We start from the raw sequence: 22622 nt of genomic DNA on the forward strand, positions 1-22622 counted from the left end.
AATTGTGTGAAATCAGAGCCGTCCCTAGAGGGGAGGACGAGGGGCATTTTTAATTGTTAGTTGGTAAAAAAACAGTTTCGTCACCTCCGGATCCTTTAAGATCTCATCGGGACGATTCTGTGTAGTACGTAATTGTTACTTTTTGAATGGCTAATATTTTTTCATTTTGACTTTGCCTCTGACTCTTCATCAAAATTGTGATTTTGTTTGGCAAATTTGTAAGGGCAGACTTACAATCATCTTTAACTGCAGACCGTCCTCGACTACTAATGTCAAATTGGTTTTGACAAATAGTCATGCCTTATGAAAGGAAACATTTTTTTTTTAAATTATCATTAAATGTGTTTAAGTTTCTATTCTTATTATTCATTTTATAAACTTGGTATAACTGGAAATAGTTATAGGGCATTTCCGAAAAATCACTCACGGAAAATCGTAAATGTTTTGCCTTTTTATAATAACAAAACTGGTATCTCCAATTTACTCTTATTTAATTCTAATCTATATAGATATTTTTGTAAACAAAAAATGGTATACATTAGTAACGTTATCTAAGAATAAATTAAGTTTGAAACTCAATCACGCACGGAACAGAAAAATGCAAATATTACTTGATAAATTAACTTAATTCTTCGGAAAAAATGAGTTTTAGCAGTATACTTTTTTTTAATAATATTCTACTATGTAACATAGTATTTCAAAGGAAATGTAACATCCCTACCAATGTTTAAAAAAGCGCTGCCTCAAGGCTGCGTTGCGTGCACTTTTTTAAACCTTGCAAAAAAGCGCACGCCTCAAGGCGGGCTTTTTTAAGTCTTTATCCCTACAACTCATATTTAACATATTTTCAATGAGAAATAGTAGTAAATAAATATTTCTAACTAGATTAGAAAGATTAAATTATAAAAATATACATATTTAAACATTCAGTTATGAAAACTTTTGTCAAAATTTTTCTTTAAGATAATCATAATATATATTGTCCCACCTTCTAATGGTAAAAACAAAGAAAAAAAAGATATACAAAAAATTATTTTCATAATTTAATTTCTTGTTCACGTTTCTTCAAATTTTACCTAATTTTAATAACAAAAATCATTAATGTTTTACGTAGCCGATATTGCCTTAATAACCATTAGATTGATTAAAAATTGTCACTTTGTTTGAACATTAGTTTATTTAGGCTTATTTAGCTCGAAATTATTTATTTACAGCTAAGCTCGCAATTATTTATTTACAACAAGTAATAATTGTAAATTAAATAATTCTTTCTATTCTTCTTGCTCGGTGAAGTTAATGCGATTTTTAAATTATTCGAATTTTTTTACATTTAATCACTTACAAACTCCACCCGTACACACACGCAACCATCAAAACGCGTGAGATTTTATATTGATAATTAGAAATTTGAAACGAATGTAAAAAAATATAAATTTTTATTATCTTGTGTTAGTGTAAATTTTTTTTATAACTATTGTTTCAAAACGGAATTCTTTTTATAATATGTTCTTTCCAATTTTTTTTAGTTGGATTCAAATATTTAACTAACTCAACTCAAAACCTGCTTCAGCTTCAATAGCATATATCAGTCTTGTTTTAAGTAAATCGATACTTTTATACACTGGAAGTTTTAGAAAGTTCATGCAAGTACTTGCCGTTGGTAAACGATCTTCCTCACCTCCCCCATGAACACAAAAACGTGGATATAACTCCTGAAAAACGTAAAAAATTTAAAAATATATTTTTATAATATGAAAAACAATATGAATTTTCACAATACAAAAAAATTATTTCAAGAAAATTTTTTTGTGTTAAGATCACCAGCATTATCAGCTTATAAAATTATACAAATTTATATCTCGCACTTACTCTGAGTCAGGGATGTGAAGTTCCAAAAAGGTCTCCGGATTTGAAAGTTAAAAAAAGATTATTTTTCCCCTATTTTTGGTATCTAGGAGTTTCAAAAATCTTAATAAATTTATGGATTACTAAAGGGAAAAGAACTTGACTTTTAGGTTGAATGAACAATCAAATTTTAAGCCCGGAATTCTTATATATAATGGCGGCAAGGACTCCGGGCTAAAAAGTAATAGCTTACAAGTCGTTAAATCTCATAAATTTTTTTTTTATTGCAGATCATATGTCAAAAAACATTTTAAGAGCTCCTGTGCACCAGGAAAAAAACACATATATATAGCCAGAGTCCTTTTGGGATTACGCATCCCTGCTCTGAGTAGCTATTATCGGTATAAAAATGTATAATAAACATATTTATTAAAAAAATTAAAATACTAATATTTTTATAGGATGAGTGTTTACATCTACTTTAGGAAAAACGCTAATTTATAACATTCAAAATAAATAGTCTATCACCAAGACACCCGACAACATGGAGCTATATACTACCAAAAATATTTTCCTCCTTAAGTAAATTATGTAGGGTCTTAAAAGAAGTGAAATTTTATAAAGATTTCATAATCAAATATCTTTTTAATATTACTTTTTTTTTAAATATATTGTTCAAAAACACCTTAAAAATGCCTTTTTAAATTTTTGTTTAAAAATGTTAGCTTTTTCACAACAAATTTAAAAAAATTGATTTTTTGAAAGAACCTTAAGTATAAAGTTTGGCAAGGTAATAAGTAGCTCACATAGAAATACTTTTTCAACCATTTTGCTTTTGTTCAGTTCTGCAATCTAGCAATTTTAGTTAGTCACTGGACCATTTATAAGTTAAAAGTGTTTCTTTTATCTATAATATGTCTGAAGAATAGTTTATTTGTACAAGTTTAAATTTTGATACAACAAATTGCACTTTATAATAATTGACACCTCTTTCCTATCCAGTATAAACGTTTGTTGAATAATTGTCCAAATCTTAGATTGATTTGTCAATCCATGTTAAAGCACCCATTCCACTATATAACTGTTAATCATTTTAATGTTTTTCTTCTTCAACTGATTTTGGATTAAAATAAAATAAAAATTAACCTGGTTTCGTGCAAACAGTAAAAATTACTACTATTACCATTACTTTTGTATCGTCTTTTCTACTATAAAAATACACTTAACGGAATATTAATTGTACATTGTGAATAGATTTAAATTTAATTTTTCAACTTGATTATAATTTACGTTGCGCTCTTATTATTTTTGGATGGTGCATGTATGTATATTTTATGAATAATATATGTTTTATGAATAATGCTTTTTGCATGTGTACATGTTTCACATGCAGCTATGCACTTATTTTCGCCGTAGAGAGATGCACAAAATGATTGTATGATTGCTATAAAAAACAAGCAATAATTTCTTATTTTTCTAAAAACATTTAACAAATCTAATTTTTTTCGAAGCTAAATGTGGAGTTTTATTAATATACAGCATACATAATGTTGCACTCTTTTATTTATTTATTTATAAACATATTAATTAAGCAAGACTTTTTTTTCCTTTTTTTTTTTTTATTAAAAAAAAAAAGAAATCTAAAAAGATATCTTTTTTCTTTTTCAAAAAAAAATTTTAGGTCTCTTTTTTTTTAGAATCCTAAAATCCTTTACAAAACTAAAAACTAAAATGCAAAACAGAATGTTCGAACTCAATACCAGATTTTTAGAGAGGTAAAATTCTATATTATTTTTGATCCAATTTAAACAGATATTTATAAAAAAAATAATTACATGACCAGAACTAGTAGAAGTCAAATTTATTCTTATCACCAAGCCCCAAAATCTTATCACTAAGTCTAGAAGTCTTATCACCAAGTCCCAATATTTAAAAATATGTAAAAATATACCAAGTATTTCATACCGAAAAACCAAGTAATGGTGGTCTGGAACAACTTGTAACAAATTTCAAAAAAAGTCTTTTTTGATGATCACTAAGCCCTTCTAAAATCATCCAAAATTCTTCTATATATGGATCTTCAGCAGTAAATGAACCAGAATAACTTGTATTACGTCTTAAATCTTCTATATCAATTGGTACTTGTGCACCAGATATCAAAATCTATAAGAAACTTTTAATTAGAAAACAGAATTTTATGTATTAACGCACAATATTATGTACTAAGAAATACTGGTGAAGCAGTAAAGGGGAAGAGAGGGGTCTTTTTAATATTCATACATAAGGCCAGCAAGTATTGTTTGAAAAAAACGGAACTTTTATTAAATTTACTTGAAAATATTGAATTTTTAATATAGTCATATAAATTCAAATTTTATATTAACACAACAAAAAATAAATTACAGTAGTTCACTAAACAATGTACTTTTTAAATATGGCATTACTTCTACCATTCAATATAAGTTATTAATTAATAATTAATTAAATGAATTAAGTATTAAGTTTAAATTAAAAATAATTTAAATAACTGAAAGGTTTTTCAATGTTTTTTTCAGACGTTAACTTTTAAATGTAATTTTATTCGAAAAATAATAACATACTATATAACAACAACAACAATAACAACTATAACAACAACAACAACAACAACAACAAAAATTATTTGAGTTTATATAAATTTTTGAATATTATTTAAATATATATAAACTTTCAAATTTGTTCTTAAATAAATTTATCTTTCTTTAAATGCATTTATATAATGATGTACTCCATCAAATTTAAGAAATAGACAGAAAAATTGACTTTATTTAAAAAATTAAAAAATTTATTTTATTTTTAAGATGACAATAGCAATTTAAAATAATTTAAAAAGTAGCATATTTAACTGTAAAATATGATAGATGTAAAAGTAAAAAAAAAAAAAAAACTACTTTCAGTATACAAAGTAGTGTGATAACATTATTATCTTATGAAACCTTTTCTGTAACATCAGTAATTATATTCTAAGAACAACCTAATAAAAAATAATTGTTTAATTTAAATTTTTATTAGGTCAAAAAAAAAGGTACTTTAGAGAAATAAGACAAAATACTTAATAAAAATATTGGAGAACTTGTATGAAACTTTTTAAATTAGCTGAACTTAACAGTAACTATAATATAAAACTAACTTAACTATTATTGGTAATTATAAATAAAGTAATTTTAATGAATCTATTATAGTTATAACATATTTCCATAAATAAATCTGGTATAAGTGCTAAGGAAGCATCAAAGAGAAAGGCAAACAACTTTAGATCACCATGTTCAAAAGTATTCAGAGAGCTGCTGGTTTCAGTAGCTGCAAATAGATTACAAACAAAGAGCTTGGTTTTAAAACTATTCCAGAGGTTCAACACATTCTTGGCTACAATAACCACCTAGTGATCTCAACCCACAAAGATCTAGGGTAATTTGCTCATTAAATCATTTCCATGAAGATATTCCCACTCCACATCAATCTGTTATTTTTAAAGCTGGTAGAAGGTTATCACAACTCTGATTAAAACTAAAACAGCTTTGTCTATTCAATCATTATTTATCTTACATTTCAATGGGAAAGCTGTGGCACCATACGATAATGATGTTAAGAAAGTGCTACGTATGGTCATTGCCCTTTAGTCAGAGGGACCAATATTTTGGTACATTGTTCTCAAAACACTACATACTAAAGAATTCTCCAAAAACCTTGCATGATTATGATTAAGGAAACATTGTTGTTTATGAAATGATGTTCATGAAAACTCTAACAATTTGTGACACCTGCACTGTCAATAAAATTTAGTAAAATTTTCATTATTCATTTTTATATGCATATGATTTAAAAAATAATTACTATTTATTTTAAGTGGATCTTATGATGGTTATTATGGAATAATAGAGATTTTAAGTTCTAAGCTATTTAAAAGACCTATTCCTTATTATGGGCGCAATGCACACATTTTAAACCTTGTCTTTAAAAAAATGGTAATTTTTTACTAGCCAATGCCAACAAAATCGCCTGTTTTAACTGATTTTAAGCTTATAAGGAAACTAAAAGAAAGTATCCACAACTAAAAGAATAATGAAATGTTCTGCATATATGTCTTGTCTGCCACTAATTGTAAAAACCTGGAGAGATGATTATATGCTATTCTTTAATTTTTTTGACAGTTTAACAAATTATTTTTCAATACAAATGATATGTATGGGTTGTATATGCATTGTATTGTTTTTGTCCCAGGTTATGTATTGCCTTTAGGCACTACTTGGATACCAACATTTACCCAAGGTGGAGCTACCAAACAAACTACCATGTTCTCACTAAGCAAGATTGAACACCAGAACAATTTACATCTTACTAAGATACTTTCTAATAAAATACCATCATTGAAGAAATAGAAATTTATTAGCTGTTCCAGGTGGCACACATGGTTCAAATTGAGGAAAGAACCCTATTGGACAAACCTGAAAGAAGCCACATTAAGATGCATGACATCCAATGATAATGTTCTAAAGAGACTTTTTGTGCCTGAAATGTCTATTAAAATGTCTAATTAAGAATAATTAAACTTTATAAATTTATAGTTTAAATTAAATCAGTTTTTAAAAAACCAAAAATATAATCTTTTTGTTTTATTTCCAAAATGTAACCTTTTTGTTTGACCTTATAAAACTTTAAATCATTTAGTTATTTTTTACTAAGTTGTGTTTAGAATATAAATATCCATGATTTAGAAAAAATTTCATATATTATTTTCTGAAAAAAGTTACTACAGCATCACCCGAATTCACAACTATAAAATCATTAAAAATGAATTTAAATTTCAAAAATCGAAAATCATTCAAAAATTAAATAAAATTTTGTTTTAGATTGAAAAGTTAAATTATAGCATGAAACAGTTAAGAGAATTCTAATGTATTGTAGGCATTGTCATTGATTTCTCTGACACTTAAGCCTTTATGGATGCTAGTGCAAAATGTTAAGATTGAATATAAAACACTGTGCATGTTACCAAGAAAATACGTTTTTAAAATAATTACAAAAAAAAAAAAAAACATTGCACCTGCAGTTCTCTTTGATCAAACATCTGAAGCCATTCTATATTTATAACATCGGACAAACCAGAGCGAAAAGCATTGCAGTGCGATCGTATCTTAATCAGATTTAAAACACTTATTTTTAAGAATAATTTACAAATAAGAATTATAATAAAAAGCAAAACTAAATTGAAATCAAGTATGATTTTACTGACTTGCTTATTCAATCTGTAATCAGCCATAAGGTGAATGTATTCAATTTTATTAGAATTAGTAACAGATATATCTTTTCCACCTGGCTTTAACTCAAGAACCTTTAAAAAAAATTACAATAAGTATTATAAAACTAAAATAAACAAAAATCTATTATTAAGGTGTTTTAACTGTGGCTACAACTCTCTCTCTCTCTCAACTCTTTAACTGCAAATCACAAGTCTTGAGCATTGTTAATGCTTAATAGCATATTATTTAACACAAAGTGTTAGCATGTGTTAACATGCTAACACTTTGTGTTAAACTTAACAATTGTTAATGCTTAACAAGTCCTAACACAAGGTGTTAACATGTTAAAACATGTTAGCAATATGTTAAATAAATGTTTAAATATATATAAATAACTGTTAAGCACTCAATATGTATTAACAGATGAAAAAAAACAACAAAGAAACCTCTGCAGACATAAAGTGGATGAAGGCACTATGTTGTAAAATAATAATATTCCACTTTTTACACAGATAAAGGTTTTAAGTAACACTGTTTTACATGAACTAAATAATGCCACACAAAAATGTGCTTAAATACCATTTTCACAATGGATGAATGAGTTGTTATGCATCAATTCAGCTACAATACATAAAGAGGTGATAAAGGAATATAATTTTATAATGCTATTTTAATTACAATATTGGTCCATAAATATATTTGCAGTAGAAAATCTTAGCGGTAGAAAAATATCTATAGTTGTGTTCAAAACTTTAACTCCAGATATCTCAGTTCCATATTGGAATAAGATAAAACTTTTAATTTTTACTTTTTTAAAAACTCTTGAAAAATATAATTATATTCTGCGTATCAAAATATGATATTATTATTCAATTCCCAAGAGGAGGAGGCACATTATTATTGATATTCACACAAAGAATATTCACACAGTATATTTACACTTTATAAAACTATGCAACTTGAAGTAATAAAACAATTGTTCGTAAAAACTATAAAATATTTTGTTATTAACATGTGTAATGTACAGCATTAAAAATAAAAATATACAATTATGGGTAAGCATATAAACTATTAAAATGACTTCTTAAATTTAATGTGATAATAATCTTTTGCTAATCGATTGCAAATGAAAAATTGTTTGGTTCTAGAGAAGTAAAAGAATTTTTTCCCAGTTTCATGTTCAAATTTTGGCAGCGTTAATAAGTGTCTAATATTTTTAGTTTCAGTATCATGAACACTCTTTTGAAAGCAATTAGTAAAACTATTTATTAATTACTTTCAAAAGAGTATACACAACATTAGAAATTTTTAATTAATTTTTCAATTAATGATTTTTGTTGTGCTGTTAAGTCAATTAAAATTATGTTAATGGTCAAAAGTAATATAATAATACTTTTAATATTAAACAGAATTAATAATGAAAGTAATAATTCTTATTATAAAAAATTGTGAATTACTTATTACTATAATAAAACATTGATAATTAAATTTCGAAAAAATTTTTCTTTTTTTCATAACTTATATTTCCTAAGCAATAGAGCAATATTTTGTAATTTAATAACCAACAAAAACGATACAGAATATTTAAAAATCTTACTTTTGTTTCTCCATATTCATTGTTTGCTACAGTAAAACTTAATGAGAGTTCTTCAACATCTTCTTTATAATTTTTTAAATATAATAAATTTCTAAAATAAGATTTACAAAGCTCTTTAAAATTTTATTTAAATTCTATAAAATTAAAAATGTTTTTTATTAAAACTTATAAAACATTATTGTGCAACCAACATACTTGTATAATTCCGGGTCTAATGATTCCAGATGGTGAATGTCAACATCAGAACCACCTTTATTTAATAACTTACATAAAAAAAAATCAGCTAAAGGTAATTCCACCATCATAGATTCATATATAACTTTTCCCAACATTCGCCCAAGAAAATGTAAATGCTTTAAATAATCTGGATAAATAAGACTAATGTCAGGGTTAGGATAGAGAAGTTGCTGTGAAGTTGTTTTAAAAAAGCCGATGCTTGGATCAAAACCACTGCGAAGAAGTTGTGACATAAATTCTCTAAGATGAATATCTTAATTATTAAATAAAGAAATAAAAAATTGAATCAGTGCCATATACAAAGACGTAATCACCATTTTTATTTATTATTGTAGTTAAAACCTTTAGTGACTGTAAAAAAAATAAAAATAAATAAATAACAAGTTTTATTTAAATTATGAGCTCATGTCACAATACAATTAGAAATTATATTAAAATATAACTATAAATCTATTAATAACATATATTACACAAAGTGTATGAATATAACTTATATAATGTTACTAAGAGCAACACCAATATACTGACACTATAATGTTAATGACAAATTATCAAAGTAACTTATTTAGACTGCCTATAAAACTTTACATTATTAAACCATTTTCTATTAATTGAAATTAATGTTAAAAATGTGGTCTTCTTGACTATAATGGGTCATTGAACTTGATGCAGCGAAAATGTTATACAATAAATAAAAAAAGATAATGTTTATTTTTTTGAAAATAACTTGGTTTAATTATGTAAAGTTTTATAAGCAGTCTAAATAAGTTACTTAATTTCTTTTGATTTATTACTCACCGAAAAACACCACCTCCATCTATACCTGCTTCATCCAACCCTTGTGCATTAATCATATGTATTCTGATAACTTTTTTTATATCATCTGCTCGATCCTGTGAGAGTTGGTCATAGGCATCTTGATATAGATATTTTCTGTTTACTGTAATGTTGATACTATGCGATGGTAAAACATTTTGAAATATATTTTGACTCTCTTTCTTATCTTCAGACAAAATACGCTGAAAGATCTGTAGTAATTAAATAAATAAATATATGTATTATTTATATCTGTAGTAATTATATATATATATATATATATATATATATATATATATATATATATATATATATATATATATATATATATATATATATATATATATATATATATACACACATACATTAGACCAGTTCAAAAAAAATATTTTTTAATAATTAAGTGGCTAGATGTTTAAATGTTGTTACTTGATAAAAAAAAGTAAATTATTAAAGTTTCAAAGCATTACTCCAATATTTAGTAACAGCTCAATTAAGTTTACTTTTCAATGGAGTCCTAAAATTAAAAAAAAAAAGTTCCTTAAAAGTAGATTAACCTGGTACTCAAAAGAAGCAAAATAATATATAAATTTCAAAAATAATAATTGTTTTATTAAAAATAAATTTTAAAATTTTTATTTTTATTAAAAACTTTTAAAAATGTACTTTTTTTAATTCCAGTTAAAAAACCATAGCTTTTGTGCAATTAAATTTAAAATAATAATTATTTATATCCGTAGTAATTATATATATATATATATATATATATATATATATATATATATATATATATATTAATATATGTTAATAAGTAATTAATGAGATCGGACGTGTTATTGGAGCTTAATAAAGTTATTCAGTTTTTTGGTATATGTATACAAAATACTTTGTATATTGTTTTCACCGTTTGGAGCAGATTTATCGGTTACTAATACTGGTCTACTGGTTTTGGTATACTTTTCTGCTTTCACGCTGTGATTTTTAACAGAACTGGTAAACTCAACTTATAAATTTAGTTTCAACTTAGCTTTATTTAATCTAATATCACATATTAATATATTCAACCAACCGTATCAACTCTGAAGTATATACTCCCGAGGGACAATTTAAATCTTATCTCAATTAACAACAAATATCGTAAAAAAAAAAAATAAAATTGGCTGCTTGGATACCGTCACTACAAAAAATGGTAACCAAGACGGAAAGAGAAGCGCTAATCAAGAGAATATCTGTTCTTGAAACAGCGATTGTTGTGAAAGATAATCAAATTGTGGAATTAGAGAAAAGAGTTAAAACGCTGGAGGACAAAACAACAAATGCTGTGACTTGGAAATGATTGGAAATGATTGGAAATGATTGGGTTAATGTGGTGTCGCAAAACGCAAAAAAACCGAAAGAACAACTAGTTGTGGTTAACGCAGCAATTAATGAGCAGGAGGAGCGAAAGAAACGCGAAAAGAACATCATTATATATGGAATTAAAGAGTCGAGCAAAACTGAAAGCAAAGATAAAATTGAAGAAGACAAGAAAGCAATTGAGGACTTACTAAAAACAATAGGAAAAGAAAATGTTAAACCGATACATTTAAGGAGATTCAAATGAAAAAACGCTGCCAAACCAGGCCCGATTCTACTCGAGTTATCCTAAGGCGAAAGAAATCCTCTCTTACTCGCGTCAAAAAAGCTAAGAGAAAAGCAAGATTTTAAAGAGGTCTATATATGCCCAGACTTGACAGAGGCCGAGAGACTACAGGACTTTGAGTTGAGGAAGAAACGAAACGACTTAAATTCGAAGCTTGACGCCAACTCGCCCTTTCGATATGCGATTCGTGGAAACGAGATTGTGCGATTTAAAAAACAACTATAGAGAAAAAAAAATAAAAGCGAAAAAAGGCGAAAATTTATCGTATTTATCGTGTATATATTTGAACGCCACTTCACTAAACAACAAGTTTGAGGAATTTAAAGTATTGTGTCACCTGAATGAACCAAACATAATCGGAGTAACGAAAACATGGTTTAGTGAAACTTCAATTACGTGTGTGGAAAATTTTTACTTATATCGTAGCGACAGAAAAGATGGCCGCGTGGGCGGAGGAGTTTGTATTTACGTGAATAGCGAAATAACGTCTTATGAAGTAAATGAAAAATGGCTATTGACGACTGACTTAGAACAAATCTGGACTGTACTAGTTTTCGGGAACGACAAATATTTGGTAGGATGCATATACCGACCAAACGATGTGGTAGATATGGAACTGTTCAGAAATGTTTTCAGAACTGCAAGAGAATATGTGGACAAACGGGGTTTTAAAGATCTTTTAATAATGGGTGACTTTAATTTTCCGAAAATTGAATGGTCAGATGGAGCAGTTCATGCAATAAATTCCAGTGAACACTCGATAGAACATCATTTCTCGGAAATAATAAACAACGAATTTCTAATTCAGCACGTCGCGATACCTACTTTTCAACTAAACGAATCAACGTACGAGAATACATTGGATTTACTGTTCACAGTAAACGAACAAAGATTATTTCAAGTTGAGATAAATGCGGTATTAGGGAATATAAGCAAAGGACATCTTGTAATTTGCTTTAAATATGCACTCAATCACCATGAGACAAAAACTGTAGCTAGCAATCGGAAATATATTTTAAAAAAAGCTGACTTCGCAGGAATGAACAAATTTTTTACAAATACAGACTGGGTAAACATTTTTGATGCAATTAATGTCCAGGAGATGTGCGACACGCTCATTTTTTATGTTAATGAAGCTTGTCAAAAATATATACCGTGTCACAGCTCGAAAAACAAGACTCGTAAAAGAAATTTTCGGATTGACAATGAACTAAAAGAACTTGTGAAGAACAAAAGACGAATGAGACATTTAAACTGTTGCACAAATTGGAAAAACAAAAAAATGGTAAACGAATACAAAGCATTGTGTAAAACAGTTAAAATTGAAACGAGAAAAGCCAGAAAAAAATGCGAACGCGAACTGGTCTACAAATCGATTAGAAACAAGAAGATACTATTTAAATATGTGAACGATCAACAAAATGTAAAGAGCTCAATTAAAGCGATAAAAAACGTCGAAGGAAATGTTACAAATACTTTCACTAGAGAGGGCGACCAAGTATTACCAGAATTCGGATCGAGATGTGGGGGTAAATATTTAGATTTTGACGAGAGTGCAATTAATTACAGTGACGTAGTAACAAGATTAAGCAAATTATCCATTGAGAAATCATGTGGAGTTGATCAATTGAGTACTATCATTTTAAAAAATTGCGCTGAAGGACTAGCAATGCCAATCACATTGATACTTATGTCTTCGATTGATAAGAGCGAACTACCTAAGCAATGGAAATTTGCGAACATTACCCCAATCTTTAAGAACAAAGGCAGTAAGCTAGAAGCGAATAATTATCGACCAGTATCACTGACTTCTGTGCCGTGTAAAATTCTGGAGAGCATAATAAAAGACTCACTTTTGGCACATTTTACGAACAATAAATTTTTATCGAGGTGTCAACATTTGTTAAATCTAGATCATCCACGACAAATCTCATATAACTGTGGATTATTTAACAGAAAATATCCCAATGAATCGTCCGGTAGATGTGGTTTATTTAGACTTTGCGAAAGCTTTCGACACAGTGCCGCACAAAAGACTCGTTTTAAAATTAAAAGCGTATGGAATTACAGGAAAGCTGCTAAAGTGGTTAGAGGAATTTTTAAAAGATAGAAAGCAACGCGTAGTCAACGGTGATACTGTTTCGAGCTGGCGCGATATCTACAGCGGAGTTCGGCAGGGATCGGTAATTGGCCCGATATTGTTTGTTTTGTTCATAAATGACCTGCCGGATAGAATACAAAATGTAGCCAAGCTCTATGCAGATGACACCAAAATAATGATCGATGTGAACTCAATAGAGAAAATAAACAGTCTTCAACGAGATATAAACAGTGCTTGGGACTGGTCTAAAGAATGGTTAGTGAAATTCAATAAAGAAAAATGCGAAATAATGCATTATGGAAGTAACAATCCAAAACACGATTATTCTATGGATACTGTTGTCCTAGGACAAACTACTATTCAAAAAGATCTAGGCGTATTATTCTCAGCAAACATGAAATGGAGACAGCAAATTATATCTTGCAGCTCGAAGGCAAATAAAATGCTGGGAATGATTAAAAACACATTTGTGAAACCGGATGTGCAGACTCTTAAAGTCTTATACGTGACGTTTGTTCGCCCAATAATTGAATTTGCGGTTCCAGTGTGGTCCCCTCAGCTTAAAGGAGAAATAGAACTGCTCGAGAAAGTTCAACGAAGGGCTACAAGACTCTGGCAAAAATGAAATACGAGGAAAGACTGGAGATTCTTGGCCTCAGCCCATTATGTGAACGCAGACTTCGTGGAGATTTGATCCAGACTTATAAGTTATTAAATAAGATTGAAAATGTGGACTTTTTAAACGGTTTCAAGCCTAATGATTTTTAATTATCTAGAGGAAACGGTGTCAGGTTTGAACGCGAAAAAACAAAGTGCAACTTAAGACACTCATTCTTTACTAACAGAATAACAAAACCATGGAATAAACTACCTAAAGATGTAGTTAATGCAAAATCAGTAAGCAGTTTTAAAGCACAATTAGACAATTGGCTCCTTTTAAATAAAATTAATACTGACACGGCTGTCTAAGTGTGTTATTAATACACACACTCGTCGTCTTCGGGTGGCTACAGCATCTACTACTACTACTACTATATATATATTTACTTAATTTATTACTACTATAATTAAATGGATCATTTGTTTTGTATTTAATCCAATAAAAACGGAAATCTGACTTCAACAACTAAAACAATTTATAGTTCGATGCAATTACCCAGTGAAAATCATTAATAATGGAATTTTTAAAGCTCGACTACAGGGAACAGCACCTCAAAAAAAAAGAAAAGAACAAAACTATACCTTTTGTAACTACAAATTTTGCATATTAATTTTGAAAATTTGTTAACTACTCTATATGGTATTTTGAAACTATCTGTTTTGGACAATAAATTAAAATCAGTTTTTGAAAACACTTCTATTGTATTATCACAACGCCAACCAAAAAATATTTTAAGACACATTAGTATATCAAGTTTTAATAAGAAACCAGATATTAACGATGAATGCAAGGTTTTAAAATGCGTATCAATACGTTGTAAGTTATGTACAATGTATCTTCAATTTGTTAACCATTTTACCACATCATCTGGTAAAGTATGGTACATTAAAACTTCAATATCATGTAATTCAAAAAATTCTATTTATTTTCTATCATGTAATGGATGTGATGGAAAAACAACATACATTGTTAAAACTAATAACCTAAGGTTAAGAACTAATCTACACATATACAAATACTTATATATATATATATATATATATATATATATATATATATATATATATATATATGTATGTATTTGTATACATATACGTTTTATTGAAGTTAGGCTTTTACAAATTACTTCTAATGATTGTTTAATGAATAAACAAATTTTATGTAAATTACTAAAAAGTGTTATATAAATTATTTTTTAAATGTATAAACATTTTTTTTTTCTAAAAAGAAATATATTAAAATATAGTTTTTTGTTCTAGAAATATATTAAAATATAGTTTTTGTTCTAGAAATATATTAAAATATAGTTTTTCAGCAAAATGACATCATAAAAAGGCTATGACTATGACTATGAAATCAATTACATCAGATCAGATCTAATAAAAAACTGGAATCCATTTTAACATAGTGACATAAATCATAAAGAAATATGATATGATCGGAACTATGGCAAAGAAATACATAAAAATGTCTATATTGTATGGAGGAAAAGTTTTGTGGTCATAAGACAAAATACAATCTTGTCTCATCCGGTGGATTTCAGAAAGTCTAATAAAAAGCTACAATATTTTACAAATATCAAAGTTTTTTATTTTTTACAAGGTATTATTAAACATGCGGTAAGAAACTTGATGATATGGGTTATTAAAAATTAAAAGGAGAGGGTAAATTGGCGCTATAATTGAAAAAATGTATGTTCTTTGTATTGTGATACCCTCTAAAATTTGCAACAATCTACTTAAAAAAATTGAGAAAGGAAAATGATTCCATATTCTAGCAGAATATTGACCCAAAACAAACTGCTAAGAAAAATTTTTGGACAGAAAACAAGCATTTAGACACCTAAACAACTTGAAACTAGTGGATTATGTTATATTATCCAATATGCTATAACGAGTGCATAGGATAATATAACAACATAAGGGACTCAAAATTTGGTCAACTTAGCAATTATTTACCTACTTAAGGAAAATTAGTATCAAGTCTATTTTGGCTGATGATGGTTTTGATTGATGGCCAAAATAGACTTGATACTAACTTTCATAAAATTTAGTGAATTTACTTTTTAGTTTAATTTACATTTAATTTTTTTGCTTTTTCACTACATTTCAAAACTTCTATGCTAAAAAAAAAATTTTTTTCCAAAACCTTGATGATATCTTGCGATTAATTAAACTTTTGTTATAATTTTACCATACATAAAAAATGTGATTTTTTTTAAGTGTTTATATATTTTTTAACACTCTGCATAACTCAACAATAGTATAAATTGAACCTGCCCGCTACTAAACAATAATATACTAACTACCTTATATATTATATAAGCATATATTTATTAAAATAATATATACTTTTATTAAACATTTATTAAATAAAAATTTGCTATTTATTTATTAATCATCTGTAAGTATATAAAATCTAACTACCCTAACACGTTGCAAAAAAGGAACAGCAAACGGTATGTACTTGAGCACTGCCAAATTTCTTAAATTAAGCAATGAGAGTCCAGGTTTTGATACTTCTTCTGTTGTTTGCTCTTCCAAAAAAGAACTCACGTTTAAATTTTCTTGACTAATTGCAGCACGATCTGATAACCAATGTTTTTCTGGACAGAATTGATGACGACAGTCTCGAGCGTAGAGATGTTTAATAAAAGCTGTTGCCATCTGTAAAATTATAAGTTTATTAAAAATTATTTTAAAAACTTTTTACAGAAAACGTACAAAGTGTAAACCAAATCTCCGATTTGGTTTGTGGTTTTTTAATGCAAAAAATTTAATTTTAAAAGATACATATTTATATGTATTCTGCATAAAAAACATCTGCTTAATTTGAAGAAAAGTAAAAAAAATTGAAACATTGGAAGGTGGAATATAAATTAAAAGTATAAGAAGGTGAAACATTTTTAAATTTGGCAGCTAAAATTTTTATTGTTCCTTAATAATCTTTTACATCAATTTTTTTCAACTTGTATTAGTTTCTTTAATGAGGCTTGTAAAATCAAAAATTGAAAAAATCTTGAAATTTCATTCCATCATCATAGGTTGCACTCTTTGTCTTATATACAAATACTAATGTGATCACAGCTGAAAAGAGCAAACATTACTTGTTCTATTAAACAAAACTCAATCTTGCTCATAACTCATAATTCAGCTTATTCGCACCCATTTAATGTACTTTATGATTAAAATTTTTTTTGTATTTTGATTTTTTTTCAAACATTAATCTCGGAATTCTCTCCCATTATCATATTTTACTAAGTTTAACAACTTACAATCAGTAAAAATCTCAAGTTTTAATTTAATAAATATCCTTGATTCCCATGTGTAATTATTTAAAATTTTCCTGTAGGCATAACACATTTTTCTTTAAAGAATAAAAAAAATTTTGTTTAAAATATTTAACAACAATAATGGTTAACTAAGGTTGATCAAAAGTTATTAGTGGTTTGCGAATTTAGAATATTAACTTTTTTATTTTTTTCATATCTGTATCTTTGTTTGCATAAAAAACTTGATATATGTAACAAATTCATAAAAAGTTTACACAAAAAAACTTGTATATGTGTAAAAACTCATTATTTTTATTTCCATAATCAGTTTAACAATTATTAATTAAGCTTGATAAGCATTTATGGAGCTACAGACAACTTGTGTTGTCATATCTGACTTAATTCTTTCATAAATACTATCTGATAAATACCTTTTATATAAGTGTTTATATACTGAGAAATAATGTTTATATAATGAGAAAAGCAATTTTAAAAGATCTCTTATCGAAATGTTAATATGGAAACATTGCACTCAAAAAAAGTAGCTTGAAAAAATACTCACAAAAGATTTTTGGAAAATGTATTTTTATACTTTATTACTACTTGCAAACAATTCTGCAAGATATTTCATCAGCTGGAATAAAAACTAAACTCTAGGATTAAAATTTATATGTTATATCATTAAACAGATTTCTTTCAAAATTAAGACCGTTTTTCTACCATAACCTTAAATAAAAATATACCCTTAATTTCCGTGCTATGTATATGGTTGTATACAGCAGCCAGGACATTGTTGGGCATGTTTAATTGGAAAGAAAAGCCTAATGTTTGCCATCAAATAATTTAAGTAGTGTTAAAAACCTGGGTAAAAAATATTACCTGACAACAAAATACACATTTGGAATAAAATTTAGCTTCAACTGTTTTACTTTCAGGATACATCAGCATGATCAACCCTAAAATTGAGTCTCTGACAATAGTTGACATTTCCACCACCTCTGCCAAAGAAAATGGCATTAAAGATTGACAGGCATCTAAAAAAAAAAACTTGTTTTAAAAAGTTGTTACTATTAGGGCAATACATAAAATAAAAATAAAAATTTTTAAAAATCTGATATAAAATTTAAAGCTCTTTCGACAAAAAGCTTCAACCCTATTATTTTTGGCTGAATTAAAATTGAACTGATCGTAATTTTGTACAATGAATACAAAACACACAGTGAGTGTTACAAAACAAAGCAATCAGTACAAAACACACGATGAGTGTTTTCAGAACAAAGCAATGAGTACAAAACGCACAATGAGTGTTTTCAAAACAAACCAATGAGTACAAAACACACACAATAAATGTTACAAAACAGAGCTACAAATAAAGCAACATCAACTACATGAAATTGTTTTTGTTTTATATTTTTCTCAGTTTGCATTGTGACTGCAGATTGTAAAATTTTTACTTTTTAATTTATTTACTATCTATGTATATTAGCTTAATTAAAAATAATCTATTTTGATGAAACATTTCTTTAGCTGACAACAATACAATTACAACTTTTTTGTGAGTTGCAGATATCATTTAACATGCAATTTTAAAATAAAAACTTATAGTAATATTTACATACCAACATTTGTAGAATAGAAGTCAAAGTCATATATAGAAAAAAGTGCATATTTGAATAAAGAACTGAAGACTGTTAATAGTCGCAATGATTCTTTTACATGAACTGTACTGCTACTCACTGACAAGTGAAAAATTAGCTGAGTTTGTTTTCTATTAATTCAAAGTTAAAAATAAAAATCTTTTGTTTCAAAAAAAAACAAGTTAGTCATAAAACATATTTAACATTTTTATTAACATAATTAGGTAATTGAACTGTTACTAGAACTACTTACCCAGTAATGGAAGTTATAGGACGCAGCAAATGACTCCAGCAAAGACGCAAAAACTGTTTACAAAATGCTAGACTGTTTAGAAATCTAGATTTATGAACTTGGATATGAAGTTTAAACAAAAAATGAAATGCAATATAGCATAAATCATCAACAACATATCCAGATAAGAATCTAAAATAGTATAAGTAAAAAAATTATAAATAATAAATACGAATAAATAAATCATTCTATGTAAATAAATCAATATATTCAAAGCTAAAATTACTACATATATCTACCACTGCAGATTGAAGTCAACATGGTACTAAAATATTCTCTAATAGTAACAAAAAAAAAAATTTAATAATATTTTTTGGCAAACTTCAGTATATGAATAGTGATCATTGCCAGTGATCTGAAACATTGCCAGTTAAATTCATGGGAATTAACCAACTAAATTGCTTTTTTTAAGTTAAACACAAATTTAATTCTGGTACTATGTAATGTTTAAAATAGCGTATTTAAACGAAAAAATGTTCAAACATGTAACTTACCATCTCTATTATATAAAACAGTGCACCAGACATGTATTTTGCTCAACAGATGTTACAGTTTTTGGTGTTTTACAGTTTTTGATGTTTCATTTTTGTAGTTTTTTTTTATTGCCTAGAACTACCTGTCACCTTTTATGTTTATAATATATACAACTCTCTTAAACAAATTAAATATCTGATAAGAGCTACTATAAAAAGCATGATACTTTCTACTTTTCTTACTGACTACTTTCTAAGCTCAAGGGCACCATAAACACCCAATAATCAACTAGCTTTTTATATATTTGCAATTATTTTGAAATCTTTTATTTTTGAAAAAGGAAATCAGTTTTATTTTAAAATCAAGACACTTCCAATTAGTAACTTTTTCTGCTTCTGCTTTATTTTTTCCAATTAGTTTTGTGACATATATCAGACATAACCAATATATTCATTAAAATGTTATATAATATAACATAATTAAAAAAATGATTCACAAACTATTTAAGTGAACCAAACTATTTAGTGAGTCAAAACTGCAAAGTATTTTGACTATAACAGCCTTTAAATGTAAGATTTTTTTAATAAAAAGAGTTCATGTATATAATTTGGTATCAAAAATTCAGATTTTGTCTACACAATTTTGTTAACAAAATTTTGTTAAAAAACACATTTTTAAATGTTTTTGCTTGCAGAATTGATTGCATCTTGTGATAAGAAATTCCAATTGTCTACCACTCTGTTTATTAAATAGTAAAACCTGCATATTTTTGATTGCAAATTCTTGATGAAGCCTTTTATTGTGACGGTTCCTGGAAATGTGGCTGTAAAATCACAAAGGCCTTGAATCTAATATATTCAGTTGAATTTGATATTTGAAATATTTCTATTAAGTCACCCCTTCTCCTTTCTTGTAACGTTATTAAAACTAATATTTTTCTCCTTATTTAATAACTGATACCTTTCAGTGTTTCAATTTTAGTCAATCAACATTGTACATTTCCCAGTCTATTATGTTCGATTAGTTTTATTTGCAACACTGATAACATGATTTTCCCATTTGAGGTCATTTGATATTATAACACCTATGTTATATAAATAGGTGTTATATTATCAACTAAATACATACCTATGTTATAAAATACATACCATATACATAACATCTCATATACATGATTATAAAAAAACTCTCAATTAAAACATCAAACGAACATTAGCTATAAATGGCAAAAATATGGCAATTATGGTTTCATAATAAACAACATTGGTTTAAGATGATGCCCAAGAACAAACTACTATATGAATAAAACTTGCCTGTCTTCAAGTGCATATAAAAAAGATGATACAACATGCTTTTCATTCATGATATCCATGCATCGCTCATATACATAATTAAAACAATGCTGTTCATTGATCTAGAAAAAAATAAACTTTTTAAAACTGGTTTCAAAATGGATAAAAACAAACAAAAAAAATTTTCAAAAAAATCAAAAAACAAATATGAAAATTAAATCTGAAATTTAAATCCTATTTATAAAACAGTTACACAGCCATTTTTAAAAATGTTTTAATCAAATTATGCATATTAATCTATTAATCTATAATGATCTATCAATTAATTGAAAAGTATATTAATTTTAGAAAAGCTTGAGTTAAATGCACATGGTAACTTTTCAAATATATTTATGTTTTCGTTGTTTAATATATGTTGTTATTCTTTTTATTTTGTGATCCTTAGACTTTTGTTTTGTGTTCTGAAGTTTAATATTAAAAAAAAAAAATTAATTCATGATTTTTCAATAAATAAAAATTTAGATATTTACGTGCTTTTAGAAGAAAGGTGCTTTTTAGAAGATATTATGTGCTTTTAGAAGAATTTTAAGTTAATAGCACTTCTTGTTATTTTTTAGTAATTGATGTTTTATTTATTACTTTACCAACTTTACGTTTCTTTATTTCATATAGCTAACGGAATTGCTTATTTTTAAATTCAACTTTATATTTACAGAATTCATCAAGGGGCTTGAAGACATACTAGTCTTCTTCTTGCCTCTGCTACATATATATCTTGTTAGTAACATACGGATTGTATATATTTACACAGCAAAAAAAAAAAAAAAATTTATATAGAAAAAACTTTATTATTTATAATGCTAGTAAATATTTGTATTGTAAAAAAATTTAAATATAACAATAATAAACACTTAAAATTAAAAATGTTGAAGAAAAATAATGTAAGTAAAACTTTTTAATACAAATTAGTAAAAAAGGAAACTTTCTACATAAAATATACAAACATACAGTAGATGAACTTGTTGATATTTCCATACCATCATTGTCATTACTTGAATCACTATCACTGTCATCTTTGACCAAAATTTCATCTTTAATTCAAATAGAAATATAATTAAAAAATTAGCAGAAAACACTCCTGAAATTTCTATTGTAATTTTTTATCTTTTTTAATTAAATGAGAAAAAAACAAAAAGGAATTAAATTTATTCTAAATACAATACTCAATTTATATTTATATTGAGAGAAAAAAATATAAATAAGGAGAAAGAAAAATCTATGATGAAATATCACACGATCAACTTTTTATAAATTTATTAAATGAAGTTTGATACGCTGTAATCAAAAATGTAATCTAACACCACAAATCTATCCAAACATCTTGTCAATTCTTTCTGGAAACTGCATATTTTTGCATACTATTGCAACCTATGACTTATTGCCATACATCAAAGCAAATTGTATATATATATTTTGTA

At 26.8% G+C, this 22622-nt stretch overlaps 1 protein-coding gene across 2 annotated transcripts in view; it reads right to left on the minus strand.

The window, feature by feature from the left end:
• Nucleotides 1–1419: 1419 nt before the first annotated feature.
• The window catches only part of LOC100198041 (ubiquitin-protein ligase E3C), a 51291-nt gene continuing 30088 nt past the window's right edge, over nucleotides 1420–22622 (minus strand). The window contains exons 10-22 of one of the 2 annotated variants that reach the window (XR_010639646.1): nucleotides 22153–22235; nucleotides 21166–21266; nucleotides 19340–19510; nucleotides 19069–19217; nucleotides 18329–18483; nucleotides 16605–16844; nucleotides 9757–9986; nucleotides 8917–9198; nucleotides 8722–8812; nucleotides 7118–7216; nucleotides 6929–7037; nucleotides 3811–4008; nucleotides 1420–1712 (exon numbers count right to left, since the gene is read on the minus strand). Coding sequence is in view for 1 of the 2 variants with exons in the window: in XM_065801506.1 (XP_065657578.1) it covers nucleotides 1545–1712; nucleotides 3811–4008; nucleotides 6929–7018; nucleotides 7118–7216; nucleotides 8722–8812; nucleotides 8917–9198; nucleotides 9757–9986; nucleotides 16605–16844; nucleotides 18329–18483; nucleotides 19069–19217; nucleotides 19340–19510; nucleotides 21166–21266; nucleotides 22153–22235 (2057 nt within the window). In the remaining variant the exon portion in view is untranslated. The remainder of the gene's footprint in view (nucleotides 1713–3810; nucleotides 4009–6928; nucleotides 7038–7117; nucleotides 7217–8721; nucleotides 8813–8916; nucleotides 9199–9756; nucleotides 9987–16604; nucleotides 16845–18328; nucleotides 18484–19068; nucleotides 19218–19339; nucleotides 19511–21165; nucleotides 21267–22152; nucleotides 22236–22622) is intronic. The other variant, XM_065801506.1, reaches the window with a different exon arrangement.

Source organism: Hydra vulgaris, chromosome 07 (genome assembly GCF_038396675.1).
Source record: "Hydra vulgaris chromosome 07, alternate assembly HydraT2T_AEP".
Lineage (NCBI taxonomy): Eukaryota > Metazoa > Cnidaria > Hydrozoa > Anthoathecata > Hydridae > Hydra > Hydra vulgaris.